Genomic DNA, 19,574 nt, shown 5'->3' on the forward strand with positions numbered 1-19,574 from the left:
TCCGCAGTTTGCATTTTGAGCAGATCATGTCGACATGCCAAACAAACAAAATCGGTAACAGTTGCTTTAATTAGCAGCTAATAAGGCAGGCAGAGAACTTGTTACCGTTAACGATAAGTACCGCGATCTTTTAATCTTTTAATTGGTAGACCGGACCGACCTTAATTGTTAAGAACTTGTTAGCTTTGAATAAAGCCTCATATGGGTTTATTATATTGAACCGTCCAAATCCGTAATTGGCGAAAACAAACAAATAAATTATTGTTTTCAGCTGGCATAAGGATGGATTAAATTGCATGCTAATTGTTTGTTTTTATTACGGGGAAAATATCAAATAATTCAGCCGCGAAAACTTTTTATTAGCAAAAAGTTAATTGTTTTACTTTGTTCACATTGACGAAAATCACGTGATTATAAAGTTGGCGACGTGACGACGTCCATGCCGAGGTAGGTATTTTATGCCGTTTTATAACTTTTATTACTTGTACAACTTTATATTACTTTTGAAATTTCACTCAATTTCCATACATAATAGCAAGAAAGTTACTGGCGTTATTGTCACTTCTCCGGGTCATCAATTCTGACAGGGGGGCAGTTTTCCGCCCCTTATTAATCAGCAGGGGGGCAGTTCTCCGCCCTATACAAAAACAGTGAGGGGGCAGTTCTCCGCCCAGTGAAAAATCTTTGGGGGGGGGCAGTTCTCCGGGGGGGGGGGCACTTCTCCTTGAGCCCAATTTACCACCTATGCTGCAACACAGAGTGTCAAAACTGGTGTAATAATTAAATAAATCAATTACATTAATCGATAAAATTTATTTAATGTGTAACAAGGTTAGTTTTTTTAGACATATAGAGGTTACTACATGCATACAGGTATGTTGCTAAGATAAAATCTATCTATTTGTTGTTTGTCTTCATCCTCAATTGTTTTCTTTCATTAAATCTATTTTATTCTGAAAGAGTTACAATTTCTGAGACTTGTTTTAACTTCAAATGGTCGCAAAGAAGTGCAAGTAGAGAAATTTGTGGTAACCATATACCGAATGTGCTCTTAAATGGTTTTCCACTCCCGAGTTCGTTTGAAGTAAAAACAAATAATAACAATATTATTCAAAAATAAAGTTCCTTGAATGCTTATGTCTTTTCAGACATCATAATTAAAATTATATTTGATATTATGCATGATTATCAACAAAAACGTTGATTTTGTCAAGGCACTACTATGAGATAGATATTGAGATAGAGCTTCTGTATATGCGCTTTTTGCCCTCCAGTAGAAACTCGGGTCATTTAGCAGGTGCGCGTGACGTCACTCGTCAACGTTCGTATATACATATAGATTAAACGGAACTATGCGGATTGCTCTGGATCAGAAGCATATTGAATTTATGAGTTTGCATTACATTACAGTACAACACCAACCATTCAGTTTGTGTTTATGTCATACAATACATGTATAAATAGTTAGGTTACGGCAAAGCTTTCTTGAATTGTATGATTTACAAATATACAGGGCACGAACGTCACGAGTTAATTAAGGTAATGTCGTTCAGGAGGACATTTAAGTTCATCCAATAAATGCCAATATGAAATAATGCACTAAATAGTGCTTTATATTGATTTAACAAAATTAATACAACAAATTTGTAGTAATTAAACGATTAAAATCTTGTGTAAGGCTTTATCTCAAATAAATAATATTATAAATTATCGAAGCGTGTTTGCCATAATGCATTTTATTATTAAGACCGTAAGAACAATAATTATCTTCAAATCGTGCGATAATAGTTACATCGGTCAGCTAGCAAACACAAAATGTCCAGAAAGACATGATAATAATTTAAAGTCTATTTTACGATGTGCGATGATTAAGAAAGAGACCCGAGCTATTTAAACACTATAAACCAAGATTCAGCTGCTACACTACAATTTAGAGAGCCCCGTTCTAAATTGCTGAACAATAATCCCACGCGAAAGGCCTACATAAAAGCCAATTGCTACATTACAACGATAAACAATACTACTGAAATTCCCAAAGGTCCAAAGTTCCACATGCAACAATACTACAGAAACAATCCCGCGTTACAATATTACTTTAATAGTTGAAGGCTGCAATGGCTGCAATACACAATAAAGAGCCCCGCGCTACAGTCAAGCTCTAAAATAGTACTTAACGACTATCGCGCTTAAATACTATAGAAAGAGTCGCGTGTTGCCATACTATTGAAAAGTCAAGCTCTAAAATAGTACGTTACGACTATCTCGCTAAAATACTACATACAGAGTCCCGTGTTACAACACTACATATAGAGCCTCGCGCAACAATATTAAAGAAACAAAGCTTGCTATACATTAAAATAGAAAGCTTCCCGCCATACACTATTATAGAAAGATACCAGCACTACAATATTATTGAAAGAGCCCGCCCTTTAATATTACATAATTAGTCACGCGCTACAATACTTCAGAAAGAGTCCCGCTCTACAATACTACAGAAAGAGCTGCAATCTACAATACTAAAGAAGAGCCCCGCGATTAAATACTACAGAAAGAGTCCCGAGCTACAATACTACATACAGAGCCCCATGCTACAATTTTACACACGGTAATCAAAGCAACACTACCATAGAAAGAATCAAGCGCAACCCTACTATATCAAGAGACAGGCGCCTACATGCTATGGGAATATCTACGCCTCACAAAAATAAAGAAACAAATCTCGTGCTACTACATTTTACAAACTACTATATTATACAAAGAAGTCAGCCCCACAATATTATATAAGAGGCTCGCTCTACAATAAAACAGAAAGAGCACCGCGCTACAATATTATAGACAAAGCACCGCAATGCAATAATATAGAAAGATCACCGTGCTAAAATACTACATAGAGAGGTCCGCGCTAAAATATTATTTAAAAGATCCCGCGCTACATTACTACATAAAGAGCCCCTTGCTAAATACTGTAGAAAGAGCCCCGCGAAACAATACAACATATATAGATCCGCGCTACAATACTACAGAAAGAGCCACACGCTACAATAATATAGCAAGAGCCGTGCGCTACAATGCTGAAGACAGTGCTCCATGTAACAATACTATAGAAATAGCCCAGCGCTATAAAAATACAGTCAAAGCCCCAAGATACAAAACTTCATAAAGACCCCCGCGCTAAAAAACTAAATTGAGAATGTCGCCACAATGCTAAAGAAGATATCTCGCGCTATTTAGTACAATATAAAGAGCCCCGCGCTACTCTTCTATGGAAATAATTCCGCGCGACTACACTGTAGCAAACGTTTCATACTTCAATGCTATATAAACAATTCCGTACTTCAATTCTATAGAAAGCATCCCGCGCTACAATGTTAAGCTTTGGGCTACAATACTATAGATAAAGCACCAATCTGCAATACTTTATAAAGAAAGAACCTAAACGCTAGAGTACTACAGAGAGAATCCAGCACTAAAATACTAAAGTCAGGGTCCTGTGCTGAAATACTAAAAAATGAGCCATCCGCTACAATATTTTAGAACATACCCCGCGCTACAATACTAAACAAAAAGCCCCGCGCTTAAATATTATAAAAAGATCCACGCGCTTCAATTGTATAGAAATATTCTACATGGCTATTCAAAAAGCATCGAGCTACAATACGATCGAACGAGTCTTGCGATATAAATAGAAAAAATATCGCGCTACAAATTATAGAAAGAGTCTCGCGCTTTAATAGTCCCCCTTGCCGCAATACTATAGAACAAGCCTCGCGCTAAAATACTGAAGAATGAGTCCCGCGCTAGAACACTACAGAAAGAGCCCTACGCTTCATTACTTTAAAACTAACCCCGCGGTAGAATACTATGCAAAGAACCCCATATTTAACTATTATAGAAAGTGCCCCGTGGCAAAATATTATAGAAATAATCCCGCGGTAAAATACTATGGAAAGGGCACCGAGCGACAATACTATAGATATAGTACAATACTAAAGATATAGTACCGCGCTACAATTACTTTTAAAAACACCCGCGCTGCAATACTAATGAAAGAGTCCCGCGCTACAATACTACAGAAAGAGCCCCGCGATACAATATTGTGGACAAAGCCCCGCGCTACATACTGCAGAAAGGGTACAGTGCTTAATACTGCACGAATAGTCATGTGTAACAATATTATTGAACAACAATATTATAAAATACTATAGAACAAACCGCGCAGAAAGAGCCGCTCCCTACAATATTACAGAACGAGCCGCTACTTACAATAATATAGAAGGAGTTCCACTCTACAATGCTACAGAAAAAGCCCTACGCTACAATACTGCAGAAAGAACCCCAGGCTCAATACAACAGAAAGAACCGCGCGCTTCAATTTTATCGAAATACCACAGCAATACAATATAATTGAAATAGCCCTACGCCACAATACTATAGGAATAACCACGCGCTTGAATATTATAAAAATCGTCTGCTCTAAATTACTATAGAAAGAGCCCCGATTTACAAATAAAACTAATTTCATATCGGTGACTAGATCGATACAAGATGCAGTTTGTTAAAATGATTACGGCCTTTCGTTGAACGACATCAAGCTTAATTCACACCAACCTTTCAACTCATATGACTATTGAAATATTGAACCTTTGGGAAATGATATCGTGAAATTTAATCAAACACTTGGTCGTAGTTACAACCCCCAAACAGGTAAACCGTAGCCATTGCATTTACACGTTATAATTTCCCTCAAGTTTCGAATGATTTTCAGTATGGAGCGTTCTATATACTATGCACGTGTGTGCACAGGTGGTTAGCCATGGCTATGATATTAATTAGTGAAAACATCATTTTGAATGATAAATAATCATATTATAACGAAAAATTAACTTTTCTGAAAAAAAAAAATTCACTATCAAATATATTATATAACAAGGTATGCAACTCAAAATCATCCCAAAACGGGGTGCATCGCTTTGAACAGCCATATCTTCATCAATTGCGCAGCGATTTTCACGATCTCGGTCTTATTCAACGCAGAAATGAATTTCCTTTCTGGAAATGTATATGTCTTGCAATATTTTTACAAATGCTGGGTCAACTTTTAAGAAATAACACGATACACAACACGCATGACCCAGTTGACAGTGATCATGTATTCTTTATGAATTAAATCTCCATTCGTAAAGACACACCTCCGCATTGGAACAATGAAATCACTCGTATGTTTAAATCTCAGTTAGTTGAAATGTATGTAAACAAAGGTTTCAAACGGCGCTGGACAGTTAGTCTTGATGCAGAATGTAACGACAAGAACGTTAATAATGTTTTTTCATACGTTTTATTGAATTATGGTATCGAACTACATGAACTTTGTAGTGAAGTTGCCCTTTACTCCGTGAAGATTTCAGTCTTAAAGACAGCATGATCACTGTCAACTGGGTTAACTCAGAAAAGTTAATTGTTCGTTATAATATGATTATTTATCATTCAAAATGATGTTTTCACTAATTAATATCATAGCCACACGCTAACCACCTGTGCGTGTGTGTGCATTGTTCTTTTCTAACGTTAACGTTGAAAACATAGTTTACAGTAAAACACGGACAAGTTACTATATTTAATAAATAAATACTATTAACATTAGTTTTAAAATCGAAATATTCGAATCAATTTTCGGAACGTGGTGTCTATTACGGCTGAGATTACACGGAGGTAGACACGCTAAAAGACTGTGTTAGTGGTCTCTAACCTTTCTGTTATCGAGGGGAAGTAACCACATGAAGATGTTCGTCTTATGACGAAGTGTATAGTTTAAGCGAACTTAATATGATATTATAATTAACTATTGTTCTCCAAGTATGTTCTTTATGGTAAGGACTTATTATTTATTTATTACGCGTACGAATTCTACGTGAAACGCGAAGGTTATGTATTAGTAAAAGTATTTCGCTTTTAACCTAATTGTTCATAGTTTGAAATCGAAAGTGACTTCTTTAATTGTAAAAGGAAAATAGAAATGTTTGGTGTAATTAACGTCTATATTTATTGTGTTTGTTCTCGGCTGATAAATATTGCAATAGCTTTGTAAACTGAAATAAAATAATGCGATGGTGAGATGAAACGAAGCCCATATTTATCATTTCTGACATGAATATGCATTTCTAAAAATAACCGTCTCTCACTTCAAGGGGATTCCCCTCACGGGTTTGACATTTTTGTTTGAGTAGTATAAATGACTGATGTCATCGTTCAGAATGCATGGCATGGCGGATTGCAGTCTGAGTGACGAGAATCACAGGTGCAAGTAACGTACCCAGGATAGTTTTTTTCATTTATATATTTTTAGGAGCCCAATATATTCAAATAAATATATAAAATCAAGTTTAATGAGAAAAAAATTGACAAAGAGCCATGAAAAAAAATCCCCACCCTCTTATATTGGAAACATAACAAGGTCATTAACTAGACTTTATTATAGACCTGTCTTCGCGGGCCGCAAAAATGTCAAAAATAGCTTTAATCCAAAGCATCCCTTGATCCTACTAGGATCTACTACTACTACTTATTCCAATACAATCAGAATGATAAGTAATTTCCATTTATTTACATTTACTAAAACATCGTTGTTGTTGTTGATTGGATATTTATGTACCTGGCTCTGTCAGTGTAATTCACTGCTAAGCCGGGTTCAAGAGTGATGGCTACTTTCGTTTTCAAGTAAATAAAATTTAGAGTTAAAACAGTTGTTGCAAAGAAAATATAACATTTTGGAATTAGTTTTTAGGGGTAAGTGGTTGCATATGCATGCATTATTTGACACGCTACGTTGTTTCAAAGGAATAGGACGCGAGCTATCGATTAAGGGGCAAAAACTCAAAAATATTGTTTGAAAGTCTGTAGAAGATTTATTCGGGTTGACAAACGGACTCGAAATATTGCTCGGTTTTTGACCGACTGTGAGTTAACGGCTGGACAGATATTTTTGAAGTTAACCTTTTTTGAAAGGTTGTCCAATAGCCCAAGGAGGATCAATGGATGCTTTTGACTAAAGCTACTTTTGACATTTTTGCGGCCCGCGAAGACAGGTCTATGATAAATTCTAGTTAATGACCTTGTTATGATTCCAATATCAGAGGGTGGGGATTTTTTTTCATGGCTCTTTGTCAAATTTTTTCTCATTAAACATGATTTTATATATTTATTTGAATATATTGGGCTCCTAAAAAAATAAATAAAAAAATACTATGCAGGTACGTTACTTCCACCTGTGACGAGAATGTGTTTGTTTTATTAGCATGCGCTCGGAACAAAATTTGTGTTCATGTCTGCGTGTCTTTATTTCAAATGTTGATCCAGTACGTTTATGATAACGTTAAAGGGGCCTTTTCACAGATTTTGGCATTTTTTAACTTATTCATTAAATGCTTTATTTTGATAAATGTAAACATTGGATCGTAAAAGCTCCAGTAAAAAATCAAGAATAAAATTAAAAAAAGGAAAAGAACATTGCCCGGAGCAGGTTTCGAACCAGTGACCCCTGGAGTCCTGCCAGAGTCCTGAAGTAAAAACGCTTTAGCCTACTGAGCTATTCCGCCGAGTACCGAACTTGACGTATTTTATACCTTATATAAGCAATCTTCGTAGTTTCACAAAATTTAACGACAAAAACGGAACTCTTCAAATTATTCAATCGTTTCGCGTTGCAACGCTTTATAGTTTGTAGTTTTTAAAATCGTCAAAAGATGCATATAATGGCTATATTAGACCATGGTAAATGTTCAGTATTACTGTTTCCTCACAAATATCATAACTAAAAAGAAAATTTGCGTTTCTGAAACAACTTTTTTCAATTTTTAAATTTACCAAAGCGTGAAAAGATCCCTTTAAAACTTCATCTTCTTTCTAAATGCAAAATGACGAATGCAAAGATTTGACTGAATATATTGTGCTGAAATCAACCGAAATTGGTAAGGCTTATCCAGATTATATTAAGTATTATGTTCAATATCAACAAAACGGCCTGATGTATCCGAAGGCTAAAGGCATGTCTGCTATTTATAATTACGTTATACTCTCTACAGTTTAGTTTTCTTGTTTACAAAAGCCCAAGTTTAAATTAACATACTTAAAAGTATTAGTTATACTCAAAAGTGAGAACTTTGCAAATTGGAAAAAAATCACTGTTCCATGTTTAATGTTTTGCCCTGCAATGGAAGTTACATATTTTACTTTCAATAGCCATGGTACTTGTCAAATTCGGTATGAATTCCGGCAAAACAGTTGGCGAATGTGTAAAAACAAGTTAAATATATATTACATAAAATATCATATTAAATCGGCAAGTTTACGGGTTGCGGAAGGAAAATTCCTGGTAGCGAAGTTTACGGATTGAATAATAAACAATCCAGATAAAACAAGTCATTACTTTCAGATAAATGATACTGCTTAACTAATATATTATTATGGATCAATTCGGTCATATTTTAAGGTATTTTCGATTAATTAAATGTATTGTAAACAATGCTTAAATTCAGTAATCTTTATTTCCGATGTCCGATTTTATTATGCTTTGAATTCCAATCATATAATTAATTTATAATTTTGCCTCAGGTAAAAATATATAGGTATTTGAACATAAACTTGAACAAGTAATAAACCACATTTGTGGTTATGACAATCTAATCAATTTCTTTGTGAAGCGGCATTGTCCAGATAGACTAATAATGTATGTGGGTCTTTAAAAATTATCTCATGAACTACATGACAGGCTTATTCGTTAATAATGATAAGTTTGAATCGGATGTAGTCACATATACTTAGCATTGCGTAATCACCGTTACATGACTTCTGGTATACACAGTATTGAAAAGGGTGTATCACACATTGGTCATCTATGATCGCTGTAGTTAGTTTATCGGCCAAAGACTGGTTACGTCGATAAATATGTTCATCTTTCATTGATTGTGTATGCCACGTATTTTTTTATATGGAATAATTGACCAACCGTTTTATCTCATCTCTGCTCGCGGTCGCGGTTATTTATGCTAGTCTCATTTAATCTGCCGATATTGCCTGGAAATTAAAGTTATCATTAAGAAAACTACTTGTGTTGTTTGCTTTCATTAGGTGTCGTGAGCATCGAAAATCTCCGGGCGATATTTTTACTGTGAAGATGTATGCTTTCAATTTTAATCGCCTAATATTAAGTCGGCAATTTTTGATTTCTTAAATGCGGTTTAACATTGATTATAGGAATATGAATTGTGATTATATAAATTTCAATCCGAACAGGTGCAGATAAACGTGTTGATATAAAAAGTCAATGCATCGCGTTCTGTTCGTGAATACTGTTGGTCAACAGGGGTTCATGCGCGGCTATCATGCGCCTTGATTCAGTTTTCATTGAAATATATCGTTGAATTAACTACTGGACTAGCTTCCAATTATTCAAGTTAACAGTTTAAATGTTTGAATCCAAGTTTCGTGAGGCGTCTGCATGTGTCGTGTTTTAACTTTCACTTGAGGCTCAACCACACTGAGCCTTAAAAAGGTGTATTTCTGTTACGGTAATTGCGACATTAACATATAAATGTCGACGGTAAATGTTCAACGTAAAATAAAATGGCACCGGCGAAAATAATGAGATCATTAAACAACTTCCTAAATAAGTTCAAAAGCAGCAAAAATATATAACAGTTTTGATTTTATGTTCTCAGTTCATGTTAAAAGTTTATTTAAATTCATTCGGCATTTAACCGATAGCAAACTGATAATATTTATTCACGCATGTCATTGTTCAGATAACGTCCTTTTTGTTCAGCAAACTCAAATTTTGAGGAGAGTTATATAGTTTCTCATGTTGTTTCAAAATGAAGTATTGAACATATTTTATAAATTGAAGCATGCGCATTTTTACTTTCATGTATAACATATAAAGTGTTACAGATGCTCTTTTGAAATGTTTTTTTTTCTATTGCGTAAAAAATATTCTTATTATTTTGCAGGACAACATCTAAAAACTAGCTACGTGGCGGTCCACATGCCATATCAACACAAGTCGCGTGCGTTACTGCAGTTTTCAAACATTCCGCGCCGAAGAACAACCTTACTGATCGGTCAAGGGCACGGTATTATATTATCTGCCATTGTATTGAGTAATCATAATGATACTTTTGTTCAATATATAATGACTTAAACTTAATTTTATACATTAACGCAGATAAGTAAAAGGAAAATACTTTAACGACAACTCCATTACCTACTGTAATATTTTGGTCCATTGCATGAGGTAAGCGCACAAAAGTAGCAATAAATGTTCCCACTTCATCAAGTGTATTATTTTACTACTAGTTTAGTTCTTGGCATCGAACACACCATGCAGTGTATGTTACAATATCAGTAAATTAAAATTCTATATTTACTTCCATTGTACTTCCTTTTATTTGAAAGATTGGGATACATAAGAGGCCGTTGAACGAATATATCTTTTGGAAAACTATTCATTTTCCTCGCCCAGGTATATTGAAGACGTAATGTTATTTATTTAACTTGAGTCATTTAAACGTCATATTACCTGACTAGGCTAATAAATCAATTGTGAAGTATAAGGTAAGGCAGGTTTCATATAAGATGTGTCTTTTACACGGACAGAAGCCATCTTATTTGCATTTTATTGAAAAGCAGTATTGTTAACGTAACATAACATAGCTTAAACTTATTTATGTACTGCAACGTGTCAGCTATGATTAGTTTATATGTATTAAGTACATTCACACATATTCTTGATCTTGTTAATATTATTTATTTTTATTTCATGACAATTATCAGAACTAGTACACATATTATTGTCCATATAAGCTTATAACATGGCCTACGCTGCATGAGTGAAATAATGTAATGCTCATTTTTGTTTATTACACGGTAGTTATTACACTAGTTATATAACTGTGAAATTACGTCATTTTTGTGACGAAATGACATCATTATTTCAGCGAATTTCTTCAGTTAAACTCTTTAACAATGTGAATAAACTGTGAAAAGAGCATAAAATAAAGAGATTATGTGTTGGTCATGCTATAAATAGAATCTAAGATTCGTGGTCATTTTGTATTGAATTTATTAAACTCGTCACCTAAATAAAGATAAAAACTCGGCAAACCTCGTTTTTATCTTTATTTAGATGACGAGTTTAATAAATTCAATACGAAACGACCACTCATGCAAGATCCTATATTTATCGAATATCTCACTTCAGCACTGTATGGATGGCTGAAAGTGGCACAAGACCTGATGAACCGGAAAGATTCCAAAGACAGGGCAGTGTGTCCAGCAAACAAGACCTGGTAAGATGATAAGTCGAGTGCAGTTTGTGTCCACTACACAATAACAATTAACGAATTGTTTTCCTTGTTAGATGTCTGCGTTGCCCCTACCTCTATTATATTTCTTAATTACATTTCAATCTTGATGGTTAATGTTTGCATAACTAAAGGCAGATGTACGTTAACATCTTTAGAAAAAAGAACAACAGTAAATTTATACTGTATATCAATAATTGGTCCCAAATTAAATACTTAACTTCTGTAAAAAATGTGAAACATTAAAAATGAATACATCCGTTCTCATGAATCTTCTTAAATCCACTTATCAGGGTCTGCACGTGCCAAAGTACAACACTGCTTTTTGGCAAAAGTTTTTCACAGTTTTCTTTCAAATTATTAAATAACTATTTAAACATCAATATATTGTATTTACAAACATAATAATGAAAGTTTATATATTAATTTCGTTAACTTATGCAGCTTAAACCATAGCAATTTAGTTTATTATCAAAAGTTATAACATTATTCGTCCCAAATTTGCAATTTCAAATAATAGAGATTTAAACATTATATGTTTTACATGTTTATGAATGGATGTCATAAATATATATCAACTCGCCGTTGATTACCGTTTATATTTTCAGTGTCTTTATTTCAATCCTCTTAATTCAATTTATTAATTAATATATGGTTGGCAATACTTGTACCGACTTTTGGATTATTCACTGAGAACATACACACGAAATTTTAATATATTTTCACAAGATAATACTTTTAAATTGATTATACATCGAATGGTATGGCCGTAAACGAATTATTTAAATTGGAATCATTTTAGTATTGCTTATTTATTTGACGACTAACGATACAATGTTATTTATGACATGTAATGTGTTTCTAATTTAAACGTTTTTTAGATTCAGTGGGAAAATGCGTCCGTTGAGACATGCACTATACTGAGCTGGCACTGTTACGGACCGGAGATCATACAAGCTCGGAGAGACGCATATCGGGAGCTTGGCAAGCTGTTAACTGCAAGGGCACGTGGAACGGGAACTGTTATTATTACGGGTAGCAAAGGTGAGGGGCTGAGCAGCTACCTGGAAAGTGATGTGGATGTACTGATTGTACATAATACAGTGATCTGTTTAGAAGATGATGTAAATTCAAGTGCCTTTCCTGGGGAGATAACCGTGTTGAGATCACTCAGCCGCAAGATTTACCATGGTCACTGTAGACTGCTACTGGAGAGATGCGGTAACCCAATAATCAAGCAAGTAAGTGATGCGTTTTGTGATGACGGATATGGTCGCGAACTTTTGAGCAGCGACTTGTTTGTTAATAACTGTTCGAATGAAGTCTGGCCTGAGGGCACGGTGCAGCATGAGCGTGCGGGACCGTCAATTCCTAGTACAGTGCTGGGACACATGCACCGCGACTTGGTCCATGCATTACCTTACTACTGTCCCAGCATCCTGTCAAAATGGGCCGCAAGACCTCGCCACTGGCCGCCACCGGAAGCCGTTCAGAGGATCGTATCACTTGGGGCAGTTCTTACGCCTATTGGATTTAAAGGAAGTGAATATCAACATGTTGAATGGAGAGTGTGTTTTAACGCCGGTGAGATCGAACTAATTAGCAATCTTAATGACACTCAAACTAAATTGTATGTTTTATTGAAAATGATAAAGAACGATGTATTACATCCACGTAAGAAAGAAGTTTCATCGTACACATTGAAAAACATCGTTTTATGGATGGCGGAAAATAATCCTCAAGCCTCGTTTCATAAAAAAAGTATTTTGCAGTGGTTGCATGAAGCATTGGATGCGCTTAGAGTTGCATTGATCACCTTAGAGCTACCATACTATATGATTCCAGAAAGGAATTTGATGGCAACCTCTGGACTGGATGAGGAACAGCAACGCACATGGATATCAACGATTACAGATATGCTCAATGAAGGTCCGAAGATGATACTTAGACTTCCTAAGATACGAAAAGCTATCATTGCTCATCCTGAACCATTACGATGGTACAGCGGGTGGAGAATTGAGCTGGAGTTGCTGTTGCTCATGCGCTTCAACAGAGCGGTAATCTGCAGTGATGAGAACGGGAAGGTTGACCATACCGATGCGATTATGCAGGCATTAGACAGACGAATAAACGAGGTTGATACAGATGTTGGCATGAGGATGATAATGGAAGGGAGTCGAGTTACCAACGCGGATGCTATTTTTAATAGAATTCTGATGTAAAACGTTAACGATGATCAATAGATCAGTAACGAGGCGCAACACGTATTTATAACTTTTGAGTACATATTATCTTTAACGAATCACCTGTCATTGTTGCCAAAAACGTGAAAATTATACAACTTATCGTAATAGTGATTTGTTCAGTAATTGATGTTTGACTTGCAGACGTTCGTTTCACTTTTTAAAAATGTGCACAATTTTACGAAAGATTTGTTTACAGTAGGCTGTCAAATTTACCGAAACAATAAATTTTGATACAATTTATTAAAAATGTCAATCGCATAGATAACAGTAGTTTGCAAAATAAAGTTATGTAAAGTAATTTTGCTATATTGTTTATATCTTAACAAAATATGTACGTATTGAGCTTGGAAACCAGCGGTATAATTTCAAGTTATGCATATATTTCTTTTTAGAACTTTTAGTAGTAACTCATTTTGTCGACGTATGTAGAAATGTGACTTGTGTTTATTTGCGTAAGCATGTTAGGAAATAAAGTGTGTTTGTGTCATTTGTAGCTCATCTTCTTATCTAAATGTTCACTTGGTTTATGGTTGGTATTGTTAACGCATTTGCACTGAATGAATATATGTGTTACTGACAGTTACTGAAAGTCCACTGGTATTGTTGTAATTGCTGTAAATGTATCGATAGTATTCTTGTGTTCCTTGTTGAGTAGAAACATTGTTGTGATTTGTAATATTGATCAAAAAGTATTGAACACATTTTTGCACTTATCGATAAAAATGGTGCATATCTGTGTTCATTCCTATTTTTAAAATGTCTTCAATAACGCTATTGTTGCATTCACAAATAAGAAATAAAGTGCAGTTGTTTTATGCGAATTGATTAAACTACTTCTCATGTGAATGTATAATTGCTCGTGTTTTTTACTGGACAAGTGAATTTGTGTAAACTTTTATTGAACAAGGATAATCTGTTTTCATCAAAACACATAGTTTGTATTAAATCTAAAGATACAAATATATATGTTATAGTATTGATGTTTTTATGCGGAAATATTTACATACATGATAAACGTAATGGTTGATTTTCGTTAATCTAGTTATACCGTTAATCTCGTTTTGCTCTAAGCATGTGTATGCTTTTGTTAGTTTTCTGTTTGTTAGTTTTTTAGCGAGGCTGTTTTCGGAGAAAACCCGAGCTATTGTCAAAGCCAGCTCGTCGCCTGCCGTGCTAAAACCTTAACATTGGCCATAACTTTTTTAATATTGAAGATAGCACCTTGATATTTGGCATGCATGTGTATCTCATGGAGCTGCACATTTTGAGTGGTAAAATGTGAAGGTGAACATCATCCCGCAAGGTCTAGGGTAGAAAAAACAAAGTCAAGGGAAGTAACAAGCTTTAGATGGACATAGTTATCTGACCTGCCCACGTTTATATTTTTGTTAAATAAATCATAGCGGCGCAGTAGGCGGCATTGTGTTTCTGACAAACAAAGTGTGGTAAAAGGTCAAGGTCAAGGTCATCCTTTACGGAAAGGAAAATCGTGAATCGTAATAAATTTGACACGTGTTATTGTTTTAAAACCTCGTGCCCCGAATAGTTACAGATATGTTGCTCTGTTATTGCCTAACCATTAGGTAGTTAAATGGTAATTATCTCAAAACCATATTCCTTTTGTATTGCCTTCGAATTGTTATAACGATAATATGACTGTTTTTTACATTTGTGAGTTTTGTGATTAATTGTGGGCCAAGTGGGGGGGGGGTATCTCCTTACACATGATAACCCCAAAATGCTAGCGGAAAATGATTTATATCTGATGATAATGGTTGTTTGGTTTCATTGTTTCTTTACAGTATGATAACGAATAATAATTGTCATTAAAACAAGGAGAATAGTTAGTTGTTACGTGACAGGCGTTTTGTCTTAATTTGCAATTACGAAAACTACATCGTTTCCTTTTTTCGGCATATTGACCTAGAATGAAATGTATCTGACTACTAACTGCAGGCGATATTGAAGACCCACCTAGGACCAAGTATTTGAGTACAGACAATATGATACTACCCTCCGTACTTCGAATAGAAGTCCGTACATCTCGCCCAGCTCTTACGGCCGTTGATGTGAACAGTGGTCAAACTGGGATCTGTACAAAACAACGGCAAATACTTACTTTTAATTACATGAAGTAGTACAGGCAGAACTTAACCCATAAGCTTATTATGAATGAAAAAATAACGATATTTATGTTCTATAATCCGATTTTAATATATACACGACAATAAAGATTACGTGCTGTTTACAAATAAAAATGTAAGTGATTTACGATTCTATAGATCCCTTTTACATATTTTTTCATAAAGAATGATTTTATATTAATCATTGTAATACAATAATATATGAATGCACGTTTCAGCGCTTCCGTTAGTGGACGTCCGGGCGTAAATTACGCCCGATAACGGTAGTCGTACGTCCATTATGCAAATGTTGGAAGTCCCTTGGACGTCCGATAATCCGCTATTTTCTAATACACAACACGTACAAATGTCAACAGTAAATCGGGTTATTCAGACCGTTAAATCCGCCCAAGAGCTACTGTTTTCAATAAATTTATCAGCGAGTGGCCAATATTGATTTTTCCAGCTGTCAATCAAAGTCTTTTTGGAAAGCGCATAAGCCAATCAGCGCTCAGGCAGCCAAATACACGCCGACCCCACCAATCTCCACGCAGAGTTGTCGTTCCTTGCTCTCACATACAACTCTGCGAAAGGCTCAGCCCTCCATTTTGTCTATAAAATAGATTAAAGCGGGTATATACGATTTTGTCAAATATTTATGAATTTATATAAACTGTGTAAAAAACTTATTATATATATTTCAATATAAATTAAAATAAAAGTTAAGAAGAACATGTGTCGAAAAATGCGAAATAAGCCAGATATTTAATTCTGAAATTGAAAACGGCTGTACAGCCGAATTCGCCAGCATGTACGATGTGAATCTAAACTTAGTTTAACGGTTTATTTGAATTGCTGCAACGATATCTATTCATACGACACACGAACACTAACTCCAATCCTAATAAAAAGACGAATGCTTCGGTTATTGTAGGAAAATATGTACGTCACAATCGGCTCGGGGCGCTAATTTGTCTCTGCTGCATTTTTTGAAATTCGGCTTTTATGTATAATTGTTCTTGCCTATTTTGTGTAATTGTAACATATTCTATCAATTTATTACAATTAAACACATATAAAAAATCGTATATACCCGCTTTAATATGTTTACTTATGGGTGACAGACACCTAAAAACAACATAAGATATACATCGTTGATAGTATGTAATACAAATTCATGCATATATAATAAATTGTATTTTGTTAAACCTTAAAAATGACCTGTTAATTCTGGAATTAAACATTGAACTGTCCAAGAAACAGAGCAGATAACTGCATCCTCCCATATCATTCCTTTTTCTAACAGATCGAATGTTCATGTCGCTTATCTGGAATTTGTTTTGTGTACTGATTTTAATATTGATTTGAGAATACATTATGTTTGAAGACAAAATACGTGGTTGATGCATTTAATTAAAAAACTATAAAACATTCAAAATTCATATCTTTTTGATGTTCTGTAATTTTTGAACGTTTGAACACATCGGGGAGGTGCCCGCTTGATTCCACAGGGCGATATTTGTTAATGTACAAACAGTTCTGGTCATGTCGTCGTCAACGAAACTGCTATAAAATTACAATGTCCGCCCTATGTTTTAAACCTTCGACAATATTAAAAACAACGTTTTTGTTGATCTAATAAAAAATATACCACACAAAGCATTTCATAGCATTTAAACACAGCTATGTATTAATTGGCCAAAGCAAGACATAGCATATTTAAAACTGATAAACTGATGCAAAATAATAATTTATACCAGTTTAGAGCTGATTATCTGAACAACAATGTAATACTCATCCATATCAAATCAAAATGTTAAAAAAGTTATTTTTTATTTAATAATACTTACGATTTAAAAAAAACACACTTATACACGCGAAATATATGTGAATGATAAGTACGTTATGTACAAAACACGAGTCTAATAAACTCTTCAGTTTAGTATGTAACATGCGCTGATACATTCATTCAATGTAATAGAAATGTAGTCGTGTCACTTAATCTATATAAATTGACATGGGGGTCTGAAATGCGACTGACCTAACTTTAGCTGTAACCAAAATGACACTAACCTGTATCAACAGTACAGTGTTTTCTGATGTCCGGCCATAAGGTCTACTGCCTATTTATGTCATAAAAAAGAGTGCATTCTGGAGAATACAGACACAGCAACGCAATGTCAAAATATGCATGCATTTAATTCACAAAGAACTATATACTTTCAGTGCATCAACTTACTTTTAAGTTTTCATTTTGATATGTTCCTTTATCTTTAAATTAAAATAACTTATTTTTCATCTTTGCGGAAAACGTACGTCCGCGGCTAGCCGTATACAATATCTTGAATGTTTGCTTGAAAACAAAAAATTGATATTTTTTGTTTTAATTTTACAGAAATGCCAACATGTGCAGGAAATCTATTAAAAAATTTGACTGAGAGGTTTGAAGAAAATTAGACAATCAAATTGTCATCCAGAGTGTTCACATGCTTTCTATTAAAAAATGGCCTAGTGACTTAGATTGACACGGTTTTATATTCGTTCCTTATCCTTCTAGAATAAATGTTCTGACGCATTTTCATGAAGATTTGGAGTGCCAGGAATGAACATTTCATGACGATTTGACAATAAGAAGATCGGAATAGAAATTATTGCATATGTTAAACTCAATTGAGCAAGGAGTGCTTACGTTGAGTTATTGTGATCATGCTATGTGATGCGTTCGTCGTTTAGCGTCGTCCGTCGTGCTTATGGTTATTAAACGTGCGATATCCGGCGTCCGTCGTCGTGTTTCGTCATTCACACGTCGTTTGCCTTGTATTGCGCTTCAACTGAGCCCAAAAAAAACCCACACAATCGTCGAATTTTTTATCGATACCCTTACCAAGAGCGTCGGACGGATAGAGTCCCTAATTTACGGGACCTGTTTTTAAATTGGCAAAACAACACATTTGTTAAACAAATGTAAAAATTAAAAAAGTACATGTATACATTTTATATAAACACGCCTTTTTGCCACATGACTTAGAAAAATATTACATATTACCGTGTCAATTATTCGTTATCTAAGTGGACACCATTATCGAGCGTTTGTTATGCATTTCTTCGGTAATTATGACAAAGGTGGTGTACTATTATTGATAATAGACTACCAGTTTTATTTATTTGTGTGTTTTCTTGTACGTCGTGCTTTTATATGATTTTTTTTCTGCTAGTGAAGCTGACGTTTCACAGTATCTATATCAGTTGTAATGCCCTGTTTTATTTAATATTTAATTGGTGTTAAATTGAAATTACATTCACTAAGGATCAAGTTATGCTCATAACGAACAACAAGATTACACTGTTCTGAAGTCTGCCCTTAACATTTTGTTGAATTGTTTAACTACGTGTGGTTAAATTTCATAAGGTGACATTGTGTGTGTAATCAGGGACGACACTTACCTCAGGACTGAACGGGCTTATATGGGACGACGTTTTACTCATAGACTCTGGTTAATCAAAGAACTTCATATTTCGGCTAATTCCTGATTTCAAATCTGTTTTTACTGTTTTTACAACTTTGTACATCTGTCTTACAACAGAATTTGTCTCGATGCGATTGATTATTCGGGAACGACACTTTCCGTTTTTATGATAGTTTTCGTTTCAGGAAAGTCTCTTCTTAGCAAAAAGTAAGTTAAGAAGGAATGTGTTGTCCTGATTAGTATGTGGGGACTGCACACTTAACACACATGCATTAAACCCCTTTTTCACAGAGCGCGACTCATATCTATTTCATCAAAACTTAATGACCTCACAAAGCTGTTAGCTTCAATTGTTATGACTTTTTAACGTATTTCATTATCATG

At 34.6% G+C, this 19,574-nt stretch overlaps 1 protein-coding gene across 1 annotated transcript; it reads left to right on the top strand.

Annotated features, from left to right (window-relative positions):
* Positions 1 to 5,765: 5,765 nt before the first annotated feature.
* LOC127869394 (uncharacterized) lies at positions 5,766 to 14,453 on the top strand. Its single transcript, XM_052411937.1, has 4 exons — positions 5,766 to 5,867; positions 10,002 to 10,124; positions 11,252 to 11,339; positions 12,236 to 14,453. Exons 3-4 carry the CDS (start codon positions 11,262 to 11,264, stop codon positions 13,574 to 13,576), a joined length of 1,419 nt encoding a protein of 472 aa, XP_052267897.1. The 5' UTR covers positions 5,766 to 5,867; positions 10,002 to 10,124; positions 11,252 to 11,261; the 3' UTR covers positions 13,577 to 14,453.
* The last annotated feature ends 5,121 nt before the right edge of the window (positions 14,454 to 19,574 follow it).

The sequence above is a fragment of the Dreissena polymorpha genome, chromosome 2 (genome assembly GCF_020536995.1).
Source record: "Dreissena polymorpha isolate Duluth1 chromosome 2, UMN_Dpol_1.0, whole genome shotgun sequence".
Classification (NCBI taxonomy): domain Eukaryota; kingdom Metazoa; phylum Mollusca; class Bivalvia; order Myida; family Dreissenidae; genus Dreissena; species Dreissena polymorpha.

What these genes read in the sequence shown, in the direction of transcription:
- LOC127869394 (XM_052411937.1), top strand. Translation starts at nt 11,262, where the DNA reads ATGGCTGAAAGTGGCACAAGACCTGATGAACCGGAAAGATTCCAAAGA. An exon ending in TGTCCAGCAAACAAGACCTG is followed by an intron (nt 11,340 to 12,235) that starts GTAAGATGATAA and finishes AACGTTTTTTAG; the next exon opens with ATTCAGTGGGAAAATGCGTC.